Below are 20,078 nucleotides of genomic sequence, written 5' to 3' on the forward strand. Positions count from 1 at the left end.
AGTGTCCAACTTTGTGAGCAGTTCGTCCCCGCATCTTGGGGTTTGTATGTCGTGTGTCAAGCATTGCACATTGGAGCCAAGGAGGTCAGAGCACCCAGTTGGTGTGCGTGGGAGGTCATAGCACCCAGTTGGTGTGCGTGGGGTCCCTTTCCCTTGGTTGTCTTCTGGGTGTGGACTGGGCTGGTCTCCAGCCCTCAGTTCCAGTTCCTCTCAAGACCTGCAGGCTTGCTCCCCGCTGCCTTTTCACCAAGTTGCTATGTTGCCCCAACAGAACAGAGGGAGGGATAACCTAACCCTTCATTCCGTGGACAGTTTCTGAAACTAGGGGCAGAGGTTTTAGGATAAAGGGCCCCTATTGCTATTGCTGTGTGGTTCATGTACTAATGATCAAATCCATGGGAGACTGTACAGCTGGCTGTGGTAGTTCACACCTGAAACCCCAGCACCTTGGGAGGTCAAGAGGCTCAGGAGTTCAAGGTCAACCTGTGGTCCAGTGTTAGAAACCAACAGAGGGAAATGAACCAGCCACCTCTGTGAGCTTTCAAAATTAAGGCAAGGCTCTCAAAAGACATCAGTGACTGTTCCTGCAGCACTGAGCTAAGATCCAGGCCTTGGAGGGCTCAGTGACTACTGTGTCCCAACCAGGAAGGTCTAGAAGTCTCTGTCATGGGCCAGCCTACAGTTACTCCTTTCTCAATGTTTGCAACAAAGTCAAGGACACCCAGCACCCTGTCACCAAAGAGGAAACACTAGGGGGGAAAAGGGAGTCCCCCATTATTATTCTCGGACTTTATGATACCCACACCCACACACCCCATTTAAAACATTTCCCCTTACGTTTCCTAAAGTCACAATATTGTACTTTCACAGCTTTTTGACTGACTTTTGTTACTTTACTCAAGTGGCACATGTGAGTTTAAATTTTAGGAGCTGAATTCTTTGTTGCTTAAGTTCCTGGTAAACCTGTGCACTTCCACCACGACACCATCCCCAGGAGCCCAGCGGAGCTTCCTTGCCAGACTCGGACTCACATCTTGGAAAGGAGGGGATGGGGAGCAGCCATGTGAGTATCCACCCCCACCCCACAGCTGTCTGCATGCAATTCTGGTCTAATTGCATGTGCTCTGGAGTCTGTGGAAGGTGCTAGACGCTATAGGAGGGGAAGTATAGTGCTAGGGAGCTGGCTCCCTCGATGTAGCCTTGGGAAGCCACCATCCCTGCTGGGTGCAGACCTTCCAATGTGGCTGCTTTAAGCTACTTATAAGCTACTGCTCTGAGGTAGCCCTAATAAACTGGTTCCCCTACATGAGCATTGGGGCTTTTGGCCTGTCTTTGAGACCTTAGGTGGAGGGGAGATGTTGAGTTTTGGCCACAGCTCATCACCCTGAGAGGCCTTACCTCCTAACAGTAACATCCTGGGTTTGAGGTGTCATTGTGTAGAAATGGGTGTGACAGCACACTGCAGCTAGTGGAGCACATTAAAGTTTCCTTCTAAAGCTTCCAACAAGGGGCTGGACTGAAGTTCGATTTCCATCACCTACGTCCATGCATGCATGGTACCTTAGAACCATCCATAATGCCAGGCCCAGGGCATCCAGTGTCCTCTTCTGGTCCACAGACATACACAAAGGGAGAGAGAACACTCATGCCAAAACAAAACAAACCCAAAAAACAAACCCCCAAACCTTTAAAGTTTCAAACAAAAGCATGACATTCTTTAAAAACTGTAAGATACGTGTATTCGTGTGCATGTGTGTATGTGGGCTGGGGTGCGTGTGACTCACCACAGTGTGAATGCAGAGGGCACAGGGCAGCTTCTGTGAACACGTGCTTCCTGGAGAGCGACCTCCTCCTGGCAAGATCCACCGGGCCACAGTCCCGGCTCAGAATTCTTATTTGACAATCAAATTCACTTGCTTTATCTCAAATTCTGCCTCATGCACGTCTTTCCCTCCTTGGCTGGCCGACAGGAGACCTTTTTGGCACCACAACCTGCTCCAATCAGGGCACTCAAGTCTCCTGCTAAAAGCCGGCCGGCTTTGGACACAGTAGAAGCCTGCTGCTTTTGCAATGGATTGAATCTTCAGTGCATGCAAGTCCTACTGTGAGGGATTCTGCTCTGGACAGTGACCTGGGGCTTGGAGGATGGACCACCCTGGCCTCATGGCTTCTACCATCTCTAGAATCCTGCATCCCCACTGGGGTAAAGACACAGACCTACAGTGGGGTTCAGAACCTGACATTGCAGTGGCCCACAGAGCCCTTGGCTTGGGTTGGGAAGATACAAGCCACGTCCTTGTCGGTTAGGCATAGGTCCTGACTTGTTCAGCAGCCTCTGGTTCTTGGGCCTGTGGGTCTGTGTGACTTCGGCCACCTGAAGCAAAAAGGGAGTCCATCCATAATAGAACAAGGACCCCAGGCAGGGATGTGAGCTCACATGGGGGAGCCTCTCTTGGCCTAACAGCTTCACCACTGACACTGGTGATACTCAACGACAGTTAAGAAACCTGTGTGATTACCCCCCAAAAAGTAACACTGCACTTGAGAAGCTGGGTGCTCAAAGCCTTTACACAGATCACCAGTCTGCCATTTTCAAATAAGCTACTTAACACAAACCTGTGTTTTCTGATGAGCTGGGACTAAGAACGATATTGCTCGAGAGATGTCTCCCATCCTCTGCCAGGGGTGGCCACACAGAACACTCCTGGGCATAGAGGGTAGTGTCATGGAGAGGCTTCCCAGGGAAGCTTCACCAAAAGCACGCCGATGCATAGCAGCTACTCCCAGAAGGGTCCTGGCAACTGTCAGGTGGATCCATCCACTGTTGAAACTGCCCTGTACTCTAAGGCAACATCTCAGTGACAGGCCACATCCTTGCAAGGTGGGGCCTGGCTCCCACCTTGGTGAGCAGCTGTAAAAGGCTCAGAGATGGGGTTGGAAAGTCCCTCTCTAACCAGGATGAAAACCTGACATGGTAATTCGTGGCCACAGCCAGCTTCTCCCTGGCCTCCAGAACAAACAAGCAACAGTAACGGGAAGAAGGTGGTGGTGGGAGGAAGCTGGCAGACACCTGTGCGTCAGGAGAACTCGGGAGGGGTGAGGTGAGAGGAGCACCTGGAGTTTCTTACTTGACTTAGGGCCCTCCATTCCCCAGGGTTGGGGCATCTGGGGTTGAAACGGGGTCACATACTGCAACGGTTGGTCTGCAGGTTTGCCCCACTGGGCGGTGCCTGCTTGTCTGCAGCCCACAGCCCCTTAGGAGGCATCCTCCTCTGCCCTCTGAGGGCTGTAAGACTAGTATATGGACCTGTTTGGTCCTAGAGCAACCCAACCTTTCTTAGAAGCCCTGATGGGCACAGGACACAGCGCCAGCGCCTGCCTCCCGTTCTTAACGACTGGAGGAGTGTGAGCAGGCTTATGCCTGAGTTGTACCTTTACAAAGTGTCTGTGCAGGGCTCACTGTGTAGCCCTGGCTAGCCTAGAACTCATGTACAGACCAACCTCAAACTTGCAGCCCCTCAGCTCGTAGTCTATGGGTGCTAGGATTACAGATGTGTTTCACACGTCCTGTAAGATACATTTGGCTTTAGAAGCCCAGAATGTTGTACTAAGATTTGGGCAGGGTATGACAGAGACAGGGTTAATAGCCTTGTGAATGGTGACTTACTAGCAGGGTCCTCATAGGTGTCTCAAGCTGCCCAGTACAAGGCCTGAGGGGGGATCTCAGCCAGGCCAATCTACTTTGTTTCTCCTACATGCTTGTCTGCCCTAGCTGTGTAGGGGCAGGATGGGGTCAGCTTGAAATGTGTAGTGACCACTTCTAGGCCATGATCTCTAGGGGTTCTGGAGAAGTGTCCTCTCTTCCCCATGTCTCCATGGTCCCTTTTTGTACAGCTGAGGGGACAAAGCTTCTGCTCCAGGACACAAGTTGTTCAGCTGCTCCTTGGGAGCCAGTTGGCTCTGGGACGGAGTTTCCACAGGTCAGAGACCTGAGCCTGCCTTCTTGTCTGAGCTCAGCCAAGGGCACAGGCGACCTCGGACTCCTTTACGCACATGCTGAGTCAGTCTCCTTAGACCTGTTCTAGATACTTCTGTGTTTTCCGCTCAGGCACGCTGCGTGTGCCAGCAAGTGACAGGTTTTAAAGGGATGCCCAGCAGATGTCATAGATCAAAGAGGAAGAAGGTACAAGAGGCGGAGAGCAGACATTGAGAAAGTCAGCTCCTCTGTTCCCATGGAGACTCTGGCTGTGGCACAGGTCTACAGAGCAAGCCAGCCCTGTCATTCAGATCTCTCTCTGACCCAATCTAAGAGCCCTCCATTGCTCTGCCAACCAGCCTGGGGCCAGCCTGGTTTATCTCTAACCCTGTCGCATTGCTTAGTCCAGCAGTGAATTAACTGTGTGTCTTGGCTGCTGGTTTGTTTTGGTTTGGTATTGTTTTATAGCCTTGGCTGTCCTGGAACTCACTGTGTAGATGAGGCTGGCCTCAAGGTCTGGGGATCCTTCCCTGAGTGCTGGGATTAAAGGCCGTTGCCACCACGCCCAGCTCCTTTGGTTCCTGGATTAGGAGAGCCTATGGTGTTTAAATTCTTCCACATTAGTGGTTCATTCACAGGCTCTGCTGTCTACCTGGTCACTAGAGCCTCCCAGCAAAGTAAACTTGACAGTGAGGCAAAGTTAAGTCTGCAGAGCACCCCACCCTCCCCTGGAAACACAAGGAAGGCCTGCAAACAACACCTCACAGCAGCTCCAGTTGAGTAACTCTTTTCCTTTTTTTTTTTTACTAAGGCACATGACGTTTAGAAACACTGAGGTACAAAATGCAAGTTTCTGCATAAGATTTCTAGAGTACTCGTTTGGAAAACGATGGTCACAGTCATCTTCCAGGAGATTCAGCTTTTAGCTTGCTTTTTCTTTTGGACCAGTTCAACCAGCAGCTTGTATCTAGCAATACAGTCTTCCTGTGGGAAACAGAGAGGTGGTGACAGTTACTTCTTGGGCCAGTGCCCCTGGTGCTGTCAAGCTCACTGGCCTCTGCTGGTCCTAGTAAGGAGGCCTGTGCTTTAGGCCCTTCTGAATTATCCTGGAAAAAGCCTAGCTGGCCCCAGGCAGACCTGGTCAGAGAAGACCTGCTGCAAGGAGGGCCAAGGTCATGACAGTCTGTGAAGGTCAAGAGTATTTTCTATGGAGTACAATGAGACAGTCCTGGCGTCAGCTTGCTGACCGATTCTACCATGGGAATGCCACCTCGTCACACCCCAGTCCAGAGAAATCACGGAACCTGGGGCCACAGTGCTCTTATGCTTTGGATGCCCCCTCCCTTCCTGTGTGAACCACGGCACACAACTAGCGTTGAAGGCGGCCATGTTGAGTGGAGCTGAGGCAGGGAAGATGGAAGGAGGCGGGTCATTCCCAGGTGGGCATGATGTGTGTTTTAGAAGCGGTTCTCTCTCCGTCCTGATGATACTGACCCTACGGTACTGCAAGCTGTTAATTCATGGCCCAGGGCGAAAGGGCAGGATGGGTGCAGCGGTATCACACGGATGAGCATGTCATCACACGGATGAGCATGTCGTGAGTGCTGCCCTCCACCAACACCGCCCACCCAGCAGGCTTTCAAAGTATTAGCACAGAAACAGCTGTGGCTGCTCCAGCATTCAGCCCTCAACAGGACAGTTGGCAAGTGCTGATGAGGTCTGAGCAGGCCGGTGGCCGGCCATGCGGCTCCTGACAGGACCTGAGCGCCCGCCCACCAAGGCAGCTGATACCACCCTCCTGTGCCTGTGCTGTTAGGCTGCAGTCAAAGCGAGGACAAGGGCTGGAGAGATGGCTCAGTGGTTAGAGCACGGACTGCTCTTCCAGAGGCCCTGAGTTCAATTCCCAGCCACCACATGGTGGCTCACAGCCATCTGTAATGGGATCTAATGCCCTCTTCTGGTGTGTCTGAGGACAGCCACAGTGAACTTACATACATAAAATAAATAAATCCTTCAAAAAAAAAAAAAAAAAAAAAGCTAAGAGATGCCCGTGGGACTCAGGAGCCTTGCTCCTCTCTGGGGCAAACAAGAAGGTTCCACTCCCTCTCTGCTGCTTTAATTTGAGCAAAACTCAATTCATCACACAGGTAAATGGCTGAGTCTGTCAGAAGTTAGAGAAACTCAGTGAAACAATTACTTTTGGCAAACTGACTGCAGAGCTTGGAAGAATTTGTGCTTCCTAAAGAGATGAAGAGATGGACTGCTAATGGCTTATTTTTCTACTCAGAAACTCAGTTTCATCACTGTAAAGTAGGTGACCTGTGCACTCAGGGACAGGCATGGCCACAAGCTAGGCTTTCCACCACAGAACTCAATTAAAGAGAATAAGCATGCAATGGGCGTCAATGTGCCCAGAGGCTACCTCACACCTGGAGCACAGCCTGCAAGGAGGAAGCTATGCTGGGGAGAAAGGCTGGCTGTGGAAACCTCACACTGGAGCTCCAAGACTCCAAAGGCGGATCTCAGTGGTGGGGAAGGCACGCTTGGCTCTCAGCAGGTCACCTTTTCTGCTTTTCATTCTGTATTTGAGAATGATGTATTAGCAGCTGCTCAGAGCTCTCAATGAGAGTCAATTATGAATGGCCTAAGTCCTGAGAGATGTGTACTGCCCCTTGTGAGTCACCCTGACAGTTACAGTTGTCACATAGGCAGAGGACCCTACCCTACCCTCTGTGGAGCAGGGACACTGCTTGCCAGCTCTGTTTCACTCAGACTGTCCTTCCTGAGTAGGATGAACTTGTAGTAGGCTGGCAGGCTGTAGGGGAAAGTTTATGTTCTTTTACAAAACTATACGTGTGTCTATATATACCCACATAATATCTACATATATACCTATGATTATAATAAAATATATATTACATTTATGTTAGTATGTGTGTATACATGAATGCATGCTTGCACATGTATGGCCAGAAACATACCGAGGGAGTTGGTTCTCTCTCTGTGCAGCTTGACGGCAAGCCTCTCACCACCGAGAGCCAGCTCTCTGGGCAGCCTGAGCTCTGTTGTAAGCTGGTGTTTTCTGAGACGAGCTAGCCTGCATGACGTCTACACTGAGCACCCTGACCTCATCTCTACCTCAGCAAGTGTGCAGATGCACACTGAGGAGAGACTGAAGACAACTGGGAAATACAAGGTCCTGTAGCTAGTGGGGGATGGGAGAGGGCTGCCGGCCGGGAAGGAAGCACGCACGGGTCGGGTCCACCCACTCCACTGCAGTGTTACGCACCTTACTCTTAGACGGGACACATTTGGCGATTTTGTCCCATCGGTCAGAGGCTCCTTTTGGGTATTGCTGTAATGCCAACTCCAGAAGTTTCTGCTGACTCTGAGTCCAGGCGTCCTCTGCAGCACGGCTTCTTTCTTTTCTCGGTCTCTCTTCGTCACTGGAATCATTTTGTTCCGATATATCAAAATCTTTTTGCCTCTTTCCTCTCAGCTTCTCCTCTGGTTCCACCCTGGTTACTACCTCCGCCACCTTGGCTGATTTCCGCCTCCGAGGCCGGGCTTCTGAGGTCACTGTCTCCTGGTCACCCTCAGCAGTCTCTTGCTCCTCCTCCTCCTCCTCTATGGCCCCTGCTGAGTCCTCTCGCTGGGTGATGATGTCATCTGGCAAGGCTGTGGCTATCTTGAGTGGCCTGGAATTCTGAACGTTTGACTTCAGTTCAGAGAGCCTGGTCATTCCTACGAAGGGACCACAGTACACAAGAGAAAGGGTACAGTGAGCTCAAGCCTTGTGCTAGGCATTTGACAGGCACTGTCCAATTTACCTTTCACTGTCAACAGGGAAGTCATTCACTGGATACATTAGACATGGGAGCTGGTTCTGATCCCTTGTCTCTGTCCTTGTCACTGCTCTCAGGTATATATGGGCAGACTGTGATCCTTTAGAGAGGACACCTGACACCTACTGGACGAGCCAAGGGATTCTCTATAACCTAGGATTCATTAGTTCTATAGCATGGTTCAAACACACTGGTGAGCGTCGCACGGCCCCTCCTCTGCAAACAGCACAGACACAGTGCGCTGCTGGAAGAACTCTTTCTGCCTTATTCACACCACCATGCAAGGCTAGTGTGTTTTAGTGAAATCAATTTTACTGCATGTCAGGAATGTTCATTTTCTTAGTCTCTAAAATACCCATTAACATCCCCTCCTGACATTCCTACCCACAGTTCCTAGCGTGCAAGGAGGCACTTGTCTGCCCCGGGAGCACCCTGAACTTACATTCAAAGGGACAATGGAGTCCCAGAAACCCAAGAAGAGTTCTTGATAGAGTCTGTCCACTTAAGAAGACAGTATGCAGCTGCTCACCACTGTCTGGTTGCAGACTGAGACATGCATAGATAATTTCTTCACCTAGCTCATCATAGTAAGAAATTGAGACTGGCTGGGTGTGACAGGAGAGCTATTCTCATAGCCAGGATCTGCAGTGGCATTGGTAGCTGAATGGGATGTGCCCTGTGGTAAACATGGACAGCGTGCCTATTTTTCTTAGCAAGTAGCACTGCCCACCACCACAGATGTAAGTTCCTTCGCACGTCTGCTGCCGCTGCAGGCTGAGTAACTTTCTCAGCTGACCCTACGCTCAGGAAACAAAATGCTAGGCTAATGAGATGGCTCTGGGGTTAAAGGTGCTTGCCACTAAACCTGATCTTCTGAGTTTGCCTCAGGACCCAGATTATAGATGGAAAGAACAGAGACCCCCAACACACACACCCTAAGGCTGTCCTCTGGCTTCTACATGCACAGAGATGCACACACACACATACACACACACATACAGATGAAAAAACACAGCAAGAGAATCAGAAGACATGATACGCTGCCTCCCACGACGGGGTGCTCTGTAAAACGACGGCTGTCCCGAGTGCTGCTGCCCCTGTGCAGAGGCGGTGTGAGCACTAGAACTGACTCTGTAGTTACAAGGCCTTTGCCACCGGAAGAACGGGGACACTCCAGACAGCTCTAGACTGGCAGAAACTGCAAGTTCACATGTGTGGGGGATGCCCAAACTGACTGCTTTCTAAAAGGACTAAGAGAAATAATAAAAAATGAGTCTGATGGAAAAAAATTCATTAGTAATATTGAAAAGATAGAAAAAAATGTGACACTGGATAAAACACCAAATTTACAAGTTAGCTCCAAAGTCCGTAATGACGCCAAGCATTTCCTGGCCATCATGGCTGGACAGGACGGTAAGCAAGGACAGACAGTGGTGTGGTGCTGCTGTGCTGCTAAGACTGAGCTTTAAGTAAGTCATTCTTAAACCGGCCAGTCTCTTCCCACCCTGCTGAGGACTGATCTGAGGCTTCGCAGTTCTGGTGGTGACTGAAATCCCCAACCCCCCAATTCAGTAATTAATTTTTTTTATTAAGTAAACTTCTCATTTATCTCATTGTATGTGTGACAGACTTTTTTGCAGGTTAAGTAACTTTCTGCTGCTGTCCTTATTGTGTGAGAGGACACTTGTGGGTTCTCTTATAGCATGTGGGTCCCACACACTGAACTCAGGTTGTCAGGCTTGGCAGCAAACACACTTTTATCTGCCATCTTGCTCCTCCACATCAGCTATTTTTGCAAACTGATGTAAAGCCACCTCTACCAAGCCTCCACAGGCACTCACACACCAACAGGTATGTTCTACTGTGCTTCAGTCTGGCCCTGAACTTGCTACACAACTGAGGATGAGCTCCTAATCCTCCTGTCTCCACACCCTAATGGGATGGCAGGCCTGTATCCCCATGCCCAGTAACAGTCATCCTGGCCGCAAAATAACATATACAAGATAAAATGAATAATATATAGCACATGATGAGTGCTTTAAAGCATCTATTTTCTAAATGTTCTTTCCTCAACACAAATGTATTTCCAAATAGTTACTTCACATTCAGTGTTTAAAAGTCATTTTTTATTTTAATATCTGAACACAAGTTTAGAACTTTTATTGATTGAAAAATGTGAAAATTTATTTCAGTTAACTTTTAAAGGCATTCTGTTAAACTCCTAGGTGCGTCTGTCTGTCTGTCTGTGTGACATGAAGGCAGGCTTGTTCTCCATGTCACCAGAAAGCACCGCCATGACACGGGGGCGCCTGGCTGTCCTGGGTGCTGAGAGAGCAATGAGGCGACGCCAACCCCTTCCCTCTGGTCTGGGCACATGAGGCGTCTGCTCTCTCAGAATGGACACAGGGAGCTGAAGTAAAGAAGACATGTCATTCCTCACGATTTTAGTTAAATATAAAGCAGGAGAGATCCTAATATGGTCTTCCTACACTGCAAAGGACTATTTTTCCTGTCACCTCCTCGCCACCCCCATGTGTGTGTGTGTCTGCCTGTGTGTGTGTGTGTGTGTGTGTGTGTGTCTGTGTGTGTGTCTATGTGTCTCTGTGTGTGTCTTTGTGTGTGCGTGTGCCTGTGTGTGTCTGTCTATGTGTGTGCCTGTGTGTGTGTGTGTGTGTGTGTGAGAGAGAGAGAGAGAGAGAGAGAGAGAGAGAGAGAGAGAGAGAATCGTCCACTGAAATCTTTAATAATTTACCTGGTAACTGATAGTTTAAAGCATTCCACCTTTGTCTTCATCTCATTTTATTAATGTTAATAGTTATTAATATCAGCAATGATAATAATTAGGTGTTAGTCACTGCTCTCATTCACTGCTTAGCCTGACAAACTTGATTTCCTCAGCAACAATGGAAATCTGAAGATGTTAATTGTTCTTTCTGCTGTCTTCTTGTGGACTTTTTTCTTCCAAACATAAGGTCTCATCTAACCCTTATCGGCCTTCAATTTCAGTAACTGAGGCTGGTCTCTCCCACGTAGATTACAGAACTACTTCGGATACTTCTCTTTGGAGCACACGGTTTCATAATTCCTTTGAAAGTAAAGCTGAACTATACAGTGGTGGGTGGCCACGCCATTAACCCCAGCACTTGGGAGCAGCAGATGCAGGCAGATCCCAGCCTGGTCTACAGTGTGAGATCCAGGACAGCCAGGGCTACACAGAGATCCCTTGTCCTGGGGCAGTGGGAAGGGGATGAAACTTGATTGGCCTTGCCTATAGCCTCTCTCAGCTCCACAGGGGGCCACTGCGGAAATCCACAGCAGGTGCTTGCCTGTTTTCGCCACAACCTTTCCAACAACACATTTCTACAGAAAGTTCTGGAATCAGGCATCCTTGTGGTAGACTCCTATTACTCTCTGTCTCTCTGCCCACATAAGTCACTTCACTGGTGGAAGGAAGCTTTAGAATACCATACTGAACTCGTCTGAAGATCCTGGGATCCCTAGGTGTGCTACCACTGCACATCTTTAAACTTACTCAACTTTGGGGGACCAGACTCATTCAGTCTGGATCAGTAGAGGTTTCTGGGAAAGCTACCATCCCCAGCACTTAAAAAAGTTATGACAAAAAGGGATTAATCTTGAAGAAACCTTGTCAGAGTAGTGATAAAGTAGACACTCACTTGGGGAGCAAGTGATTGATTTTCATTTGCTTGGATTAAAGTGGCAACTCACCGGGGGAGCTGGTGACTGAATCCTTCAGTTCCTTGGCTTTGGTTGTCACCTATTTAAAAACACAAAGAGCAAGACATCTTACTTTGCACATGCCCTGCAGGTAAACGGATTGTTTTCCGTATAAGACCCATATGAAGGAACAGGGGTCATGGAAGCCATCAGCACAGAAGGCCCTCATTCCTCTGTGAGGGGCTGAGGAAGCCTTGAGTAAATGCAGAGTGGAAGAAGTCCTCAGTGAGTGTGGGTTGTTGACAGGGCAAGAGAATGTCAGGGACCAACCTCCCAGACCCTTGGGAATGGCAAAGCTTTCAGCTTTCTTTCTTCCTGAGTGCAAATGTTGACAGTGTGTACAAGTGCAAACAAGTGACCAGAGTGTGCCAAACTGTCATCTGCACATTCTTCCTCCAGACAGAGACTCTTCCTGAGCCCCTCATCTAAGCCCCTCACCCCCACTTACTTGTGCTGTGTGTAATACATGTGCTGGGATTCCCCGATGTCGGGCTGCGGTCATGATTGGTGAGCTCCATCAGAGCAGGCACAGCGCTCAGGAGCCTTGCTTTCCAGTATGTGTCTCCTTTCTTAACCCCCCAGCCTCAGTGAACTCCAGCTCAGGCCAGGCTTCCTGTTATGCAAGGCAAGGCCCAAGAGAGCCCAGCAACGGTAGAATCAGAACCCGAATCATTTCACTAATTTCAGTGGCAATTAATCATACTAGATTGCTTTTAAAAATAGTTTTAAAAGAGCTGTGTAAATGGATCACTATTTTCAGTAAGGATTTCTAGAAACTGAATGTGTCTTCCCTGGAAGACATTATACCAGTGAGCATAGTGAGTGCAAGGGCACAACAGTCATGCTAATCATGTCACAACATTCTCCACACGTGTGAAAGGAACCCAAGATCACACAAGAGTTCACCACAGGAACATGTTTTGGAGGTGAAGGCTTATGGACCCAAGAAACAATACATTTCTCTTTGAGTGTGAACACAAAGAAATAATACTTGAGTGGCATTTACTAGGTAAAAGTGAGCTCTGTAATATTAAAACACACCCCTTCAGGCTGTTCAGCTTTAAGATCATTTATGTGCGTGGCATTTTCCTCCATGTGTACCACATGCATGCAGTGCCTGAGAGGAACGGGAACCAAGGGTGTCACACCCTGAAAATGAATTTACGGTGGCTGAGGCACCAGGTCCTTGAACCAGGGTCTTCTGTAAGAGCAACGAGTTGGCTGACATCCCTCGGCCCCAACATGCTGGGCTGGAAATAAGCTTTTAGCATGAGGCATGGGAGTATTTAAAGTGCAGTAGATCAGGCAGAAGGCAGTGAGAGAACACATCTAAGGCTGGCTAGAAACACTAATTTCACAGATGCTGCCTCATAGTCAGTAAAACAAGCTGAAGTTGTCATCCAACACAAGTTCCTTTAACTGTTGAGTGTTTGCTTTTTTTTTTTCTCTTTGTTTTGAGACCAAATTGCTCTGTATGGCCCTGGTTGCCCTCAAACTCAAGAGATTTCACCTGCCTGTGCCTCTTGAGTACTGGAATTAAAGGCGAGTGCCACCACTGCTTAGCTTCCACGTGTCTCTAAGTAAAAATTTCCTACGCAAAATCTGATTACATATATGTCTTTTCCTTTAACCCCAAAACAGTGACCTTGCCTTGGTTTTCCAAGTTTCCTTCACCTCTTCAGCTTTTCCTCCCCACTGCATACATCCCATAACCCTAGCACAGAAACTTCTTGTGGCCACGCTGTCTTCACTGCATGTGGTTTCCCCAGAATGGCTGTTCCCCCTCTGATTTTGCTTCTCCATTTTCTGTCCTGACGGGAGCTCTGCACCTGCCAGTCTACTGCTCTTCCCTACCTTTCCAGGGAGTCTCTTCCTGTCTCTTCACCTCGAGGCTGTCTGTCATTAGCATATGCTAACTATATATAACAACGACAGTAATTAGTAACCTGTGCTCCTGGCCTTGCCCATTTTATAGAAATTCAGATGTGAAAAGGGAAATAAGCTGTGTACCAAACAGTATTCTGAGCAAGGCACACATGCACATCAATGTATGTACCTAAATATAATGACAGCCACATTTAGGTGTGTAACTCTTATAAATGTGACGTCAGAAGAGAATACATGATGTGTGAAGTGGGAAGCCCAGTCAAGAAGGGATCTGAGCTCTCAATCGGGATAACATACCACATTTGGAAACAAAATCTCATCTTATGGACAGACAGGTCAAGTGTTCTTTCATGACCACTAAATCTCATTCTGTTTGGATCCGCTAGGTCCACAGACTAAACAAACTTCACAGAAAACCAACACCATCCCTCTTAGAATAACTTCTCTGCGTTCTGGACAGGTCTCCCTAGTGCACCCAGGCCACTCTCACATTCATACCATAGTTCTTTGCATGCATGGTTCTATGCATCTGTAGTTTCAATTACTAGACAGTCAGTTTCATCCATATGTATTTGAAGAAGAGGTATTTTATTTCTTGGCATACATTTACTCACAGTAGAATTCCTTTTTTCTTTTTTTATTATTTCTGTAAGGTCAGCAATTTAAATCCTCTCACCCTTATCCCCTCAATTAATCCTATTTTATAGAATTAACTTTTGGTTTCAATGCCATTGCTAACACATTATTTCCCCCCCCCCTTTTTTTTAGTCTTTTGATTTGAAACTCCCCCCACTCCCCCGTATGACATAGGTATAGTTCATTTTCTAGCTAGCTAGGCTACCTTTGAACTCATGGTAACTCTCCTTCCTCAGTGTGCTTGACTGTTAAGATTCCAAGCTGAGCCACCAGCCAGATTTCCCCAGTACCTTGGTGACCCTGAGCCTCTTGTTCTGAGCACACACTTGCCGATGGCTGAGTTTCTCCTCTATGATAAACCACATCGATTGTACTGTTTGAATTCTGGTAAGCTGTATTTTCTTACTCATTTCCAAGAAATTTCTGGTTCCAGTTGTTTTCTTTTTTGGCCCACTACCTCCTGGAGAAGGGGGCATTCCCACAAATTTACTTAATTTCCCCACTGTGTGTGTTGCTGATCTGACCTTTACTCTGTGGGGCCTGCCGACACACTTAGAGATGCTCTGTGCGCTCAGGGAGGATGCGCACTTGGCTGTTGGAGAGGTTATTACAGATACACTGGGCTGACTGCATTACTTGGGTCTCCCTATCTGCCTTGTTATTAGCAGGCATAAGTACTGAAACTTTAAGTCATTACCATTAACTTTTGTTTTTTCTTCACTTGTATATGTTTTTGCTTCATGCACTTAGGTATTCTTTCATTAGTACATTAATGTTTATAATTAATATTATTAATATTTATCTTCCTAAATTGGCCTTTAAAAAAATCATACAATGGCTTCCTTTCCACTAGTAAACTTTATTTCACTTTAACCCTGACCAACAGACTCACGAAGATGCATGAAGATGCAGAATATATATTTACATAAACAACAAATGAAGCACGGCAAGGACTCCAGGGAGAGCCTCCAAACCTTTTTTCTTTCTGATTTAGGCTTGGATTTATCAGTTACTTTATATAAATATAATTCATACATCTACACTGGCATACTTATATTTTCACTTAGAACTCCAACTTGGCTGAACTCCTTAGTAGATGAAACCATTTGTCACTGAAGTATTAGATTTCCACGTTAGAAACGGAGGCGGCCTGAGTCTCACCTAGAGCCCCCTTTAAGACTTTCCATTTCCCAGGTCAGTTCTAGAGCTCAAAGTACAGGCCAAAAAAGCTTGGTGGGAAGTCCCATGTGGTTTGCTTTCCAAAGTAAAGTATCAAGAAAAACCCTTGGGCTTCCTCAAGTCTTGTAACTCACAAAAGTTCATGAAGAGAAATATAGGGACCAGTAACATTCTGCTGGAAAAGGTAAATACACCTGAGATTACAAAAAGAACTGGAGGATGGGGTGGTGGTGGTAGGAGAATTCAAACTTGGGAGATGAGAGATATTGCTCTCTAGATAAACACGCTTGCAAAGCAAGCCTTGCAGCCAAGATGAAAAGAAAGCCAACTCCTGAGGGCTGTCCTTTGATCTCCACACTTGTGCGTGAGCACATGTACGCTCAACATTATTTAAAAATCGAAACTTTTTTTTAGTTTGTTCCAAGCTGGCTTCAAGCTCAGTCTTCCTGCCTTTCTCTTGGGGTGTTGGGATGAGGCATATACAACAGCATACATACGTAATACATAATGCATACATACACATACACACACACATACATACTTAGGTCAACAGACAAAGTCATAAATATATTTGGCCTCAGAATCTCAAAACCTGAGGTACCTCAAAATCATGATATATCCTTTTATTGAGTCTTTTCATTGGGACCTTTCCTTTGACATGAGAGACCAGTATATTAAGTATGTTAGGGTACTTCCCCGCTCCTCCTTTTCTGTTTTAGTTGTTTCCAGACAATGTTTCTCTATGAAGCCCTGGCTTTCCTGGAACTTCCCGGGTAGACCAGGTGGGCCTCAAACTCAGAGATCTACCTGCCTCTGCCTCCTGAGTGCTGGGATTACCATGCACAATCATTGCCTAACTGCCTGCCTGCCTGCCTGCCTGCCTGCCTTCCTTCCTTCCTTCTTCCCTTCCTTACCTCCCTCCCTCCCTCCTTCCCTGCCTCCCATTCTTCCTTTCTTTTCTAGATAGGGTCTCCCTAAGATATGGCTGGGATTAAAGTTGTGTGCCACCATGACTTCCTCCACCATGTTTTCTCTAACCAAACAGACTCTTAATCTCTAAACCCTAACTCTCACGTGCATGTGGAGATGAAGCACCTTAGAGATCCACTCTCTTGGTACTGATAGTCTGCCGTCCACAGCCAAAACCAACTTTCTAATTCACAGGTCACTGAATTAGTTTGAGAACATGACGTCAGAGACTCCTGGAACTCACAGACAATCCTGAATACAGTGTATACCACAAGTTGGCTTCTCTCCATGTAATCATAATCCTTCAGATATTTAGTGTCCAACTCTAAAATGGATGGGCAGCACTATCATTTAGAGGTCCATATTTTTCTCACTTGAAAGGCAACTTATATCTATGAGGTTCATTAGCTACAAGCAGGATACAATGTTTCAACTCCACATACCCCACAATCTGTTATTTTAGTCTCTTTGCCAAGTATGCATGATTTTGATGCCATAAGATGATTTTTAGGGGTTAGAGAGATGGCTCAGCTATTAAGAGCACTCACTGGTTACTCTTCAGAGGATACAGGTTCAAGTACCAGCACCACATGGTAGCTCACTCCAGTCCTAGGTATCCAATGCTTCCTTCTGGCACCAGGCACATGTGGTATACAAACATAGACACAGGCAAAGCACCCACGCACAAACAATAAAACAATGTATGTTTTATAAAAATGATGGCTGCAGGTAACAGTTCTTTTGTTAACTTCTAATGTCTCAGGGGAAGCATTTATATGGTTGATAAAGGCAAAATATGTGTGTGTGTGGGGGGAGGGGATGGGGCAAGTTTGGCATCTAAAGCCAAACTTGAGTCTAGTGTTATAAAGAACTTATCAAATAAATAATAGCTGGGCTGGAGAGATAGCTCAGTGGTTAAGAGCACTGACTGCTCTTCCAGAGGTCCTGTGTTCAATTCCCAGCAACCACATGGTGGCTCACAACCATCTGTAATGGGATCTGATGCCCACTTCTGGTGTGTCTGAGGACAGCGACAGTGTACTCACATATAATAAGTAAATAAATCTTTAAAAAAATAAGTAACATTTAATGTCCAGGGTGCTGCTGAGTAACATAGCCCACCACTCTAGGAAGGGAAGTCATCACCAAATGCACTTCCCCCGACACCTTATGACTTGCTTCAGAGGGATGGGCGCACTGACTTGCTCTTGAGCTGGTTGGAGGTTTTCTACGGTGTATGGTTGCCATTCTCTCACATGTGCCATTGCAGATGTGTCTCGACACATCATAACAAGGTATGCTTATGATTGGTTTCCTGTCTCCACACATGGTACACAGCAGGTGTAACCCACTGTCCTTCTCCACACAGAGAGCAAACAAGGATACATAAAAAGTCATGCCGCTAAGAGGCATATTTACCTATGTACAAATACACCTAAGAGGTATATACTATTTCCTCTAGTAGTTTTCTATTTGGATTTCCCACATTTACAATTAAGAATTATTGCAGCTTTCAAATTCTAGGTCTATTCTGTTACCCGAACATTAAACAAACCGCGTGGAAACTGTTTTCAACTGGTAGGAAGTAGTGTGAACATTCCTGCTACGTACGTCTCCAAATGTCTTTAACTGTGCTCATCTTATCCTTTGGGGGGGGGGGAGGCTTGGTTCAGCTAGCTGACCCCATCTCTGTAAATAGTCTTGACAGTCATCTGCAGGCAGGCAGGCAGGATACTTCTGTGACAAACACTGGCATAACGTTGTAGACACTATTAGCACACCAGTTCAGACTGAAATAAACCAGTATGTCTTCAACCCTATTCCTCTCTGATTAGTAGCTTCCCAAACATTAGGAAAAGTTGGTGACTTAAACCATACTGGTTTCTACGTCTGCTCAAGGTCAGTAAGTCCTTAGGCAAATAACTGAAGGAGCTACATTAAGTCCCTACTGAGAGCTGGAAGTAAGAGTGACAGCCATCATCAAAGCACCCATGACTTAACTAGTAAACTGGATACAACCTGTAAGGCAGATGCTATGTTTTTACTAAGACACCAAGTTTTGATGGATACAAATTGCAAATCCAGTTTGTTAGCAACAGAACATGTAGAGGACTAGAGAACCAACACAAAGGGTCTGATGTGGGAGAATTATACAGAAAAATTTCAGTTGGGCTCACCAGAATGGCCTGTGAAACAGGGACAGAAGGACTGTGACTTTGAGGCCAGCTTGGATTTCATAGATTCCCCCCAGTGTTTTCAAAAGCATGTTAAGCTATCTTTACAGCTATCCTCCTGCATCAAGCATGTGCAGTCTGAGAGTGGAACTCAGTCTGAGAGTGCAGGACCCTGAAACAGTGGCCCTTCTTAGGAACCCCCTGCACTTAGAGGCCTGTTGCTAGGACAGTACACTTCTGTCTGGCTCCAGAAGATCAGGAGAGTTTGATTGAGGGTGATTAACAGAACAGCTACAGTAGGTGAGGGTCTAAAGGGCAGCTAAGAATGAGCCACCGGGCCACATTCTTAACCCAGACCTCCATTGACTAGCTCTATGGCCTTCAACAAATCCTTTTTCTGGAATAGTCTATAGCAAAGAGGTAATGTTTCCACAGCACAGCATTTCCATCCTGGTATCTCACGTCATCTCCTAACCACCCTGTGGAATTGGTATCACAAAAGTGCAGCTCAGAGGAGCACCAGGTGTGAAGAGCTCAGGGTGCAGCCGTCCAGGAATTTGACACTGGGCTAGGACAAGGAAGTAGGCTCAAGAAGAACACAGCAGAGGACTGTGTTCTTTGTATCTTGATGGGTCTTGTTAAGACCCTTGACTGCTCTGTTTATGTCTGAGGACTGACCATATTCTTCTTATGTACCTAGAATGATACAAAAGCAGACTGATAAAAATAAACTCTCTTCAGCTTCAGCACTGGCTGGAGTCCTGTTATAGTGCTGTCCAGTTGTCTTTTCTTTCTTTAATCCTCATTCCCTCCCATAAGACCCTGCTGACTGACTGAGCACACTTGGTCAGTCCTGTTAGGTTATGCTCTTTTCCACTTCACCATCTGCAGAGCCAACGGACTGCAGTAATAGTTTCCTTCTAATTCAAACATCTGTCACAGCCTGTGACATTAGAAGAGAAACACCTTTTCACTCTATTCAATAATTACCAAAGACGGTTTGCTTAGGGCACCACTGTAGTTAGAATCATGGTAGTACATATATATACGGATGGTTCTAGTCCCTCAAGGACTAGTTCCAGAGATTTCATATTAAGGCTGTACTTATAAGAGAGATAGCTTGGTTTATTGATTTAAATGATTAAAATCCAGGCACATGTCTATAACCCCTGCAATCTCATATTTGGGAGGTGGAAGCAGGACAGTCAGGAGTTCAAGGTCATTCATGGTGACTATCCTTTTGACAGAATCTAGAGTCACTGAAGAGAAACACTCTGAGAATGTCTGTGGAAGACTGTTTATCTAGATTAGGCTTAATTGAAGTGGAAAGACACACCCTAAATGTGGGCAGTACCATTCTCTGGGTTGGGACCAAATCAAGAAACAGATGAAAAGAGACACTCATTTCCATGTCTCCGGATTGTGGATGCTCAAGCCCCTCCCCCATGCCGTCCCCGTCATGATGACTGGACACTGTTACCGTGACAACCGTGCAGAAGAGGAGGAGGAGGAAGAAGAAATAGAGCTGGAGATAGTAGGTAGGACAGAAGACACAGATGCATTCCAAGAAAACACAACCAAAGGGCTGAGTGAAATAAGCAAGTCAATCCAGGACATGAAAAAAGAATCAATAGAGACAGAAATATTGAAGAGAAAGAAAACGATGTGACCCTA

General features: G+C 46.8%; 1 protein-coding gene across 3 annotated transcripts in view; it reads right to left on the reverse strand.

The window, feature by feature from the left end:
- Positions 1 to 4,747: 4,747 nt before the first annotated feature.
- Positions 4,748 to 20,078, reverse strand: part of Dnajc1 (DnaJ heat shock protein family (Hsp40) member C1) — a 156,711-nt gene continuing 141,380 nt past the window's right edge. Inside the window, 3 exon segments of one of the 3 annotated variants that reach the window (NM_001400837.1) lie at positions 4,748 to 4,960; positions 7,266 to 7,720; positions 11,551 to 11,599. In NM_001400837.1, the coding sequence (NP_001387766.1) occupies positions 4,892 to 4,960; positions 7,266 to 7,720; positions 11,551 to 11,599 (573 nt within the window). In that variant the 3' untranslated portion in view covers positions 4,748 to 4,891. 3 annotated transcript variants of the gene reach the window in all.

This window comes from Rattus norvegicus, chromosome 17 (assembly GCF_021556685.1).
Source record: "Rattus norvegicus strain SHRSP/BbbUtx chromosome 17, alternate assembly SHRSP_T2T, whole genome shotgun sequence".
NCBI classification, from domain to species: domain Eukaryota; kingdom Metazoa; phylum Chordata; class Mammalia; order Rodentia; family Muridae; genus Rattus; species Rattus norvegicus.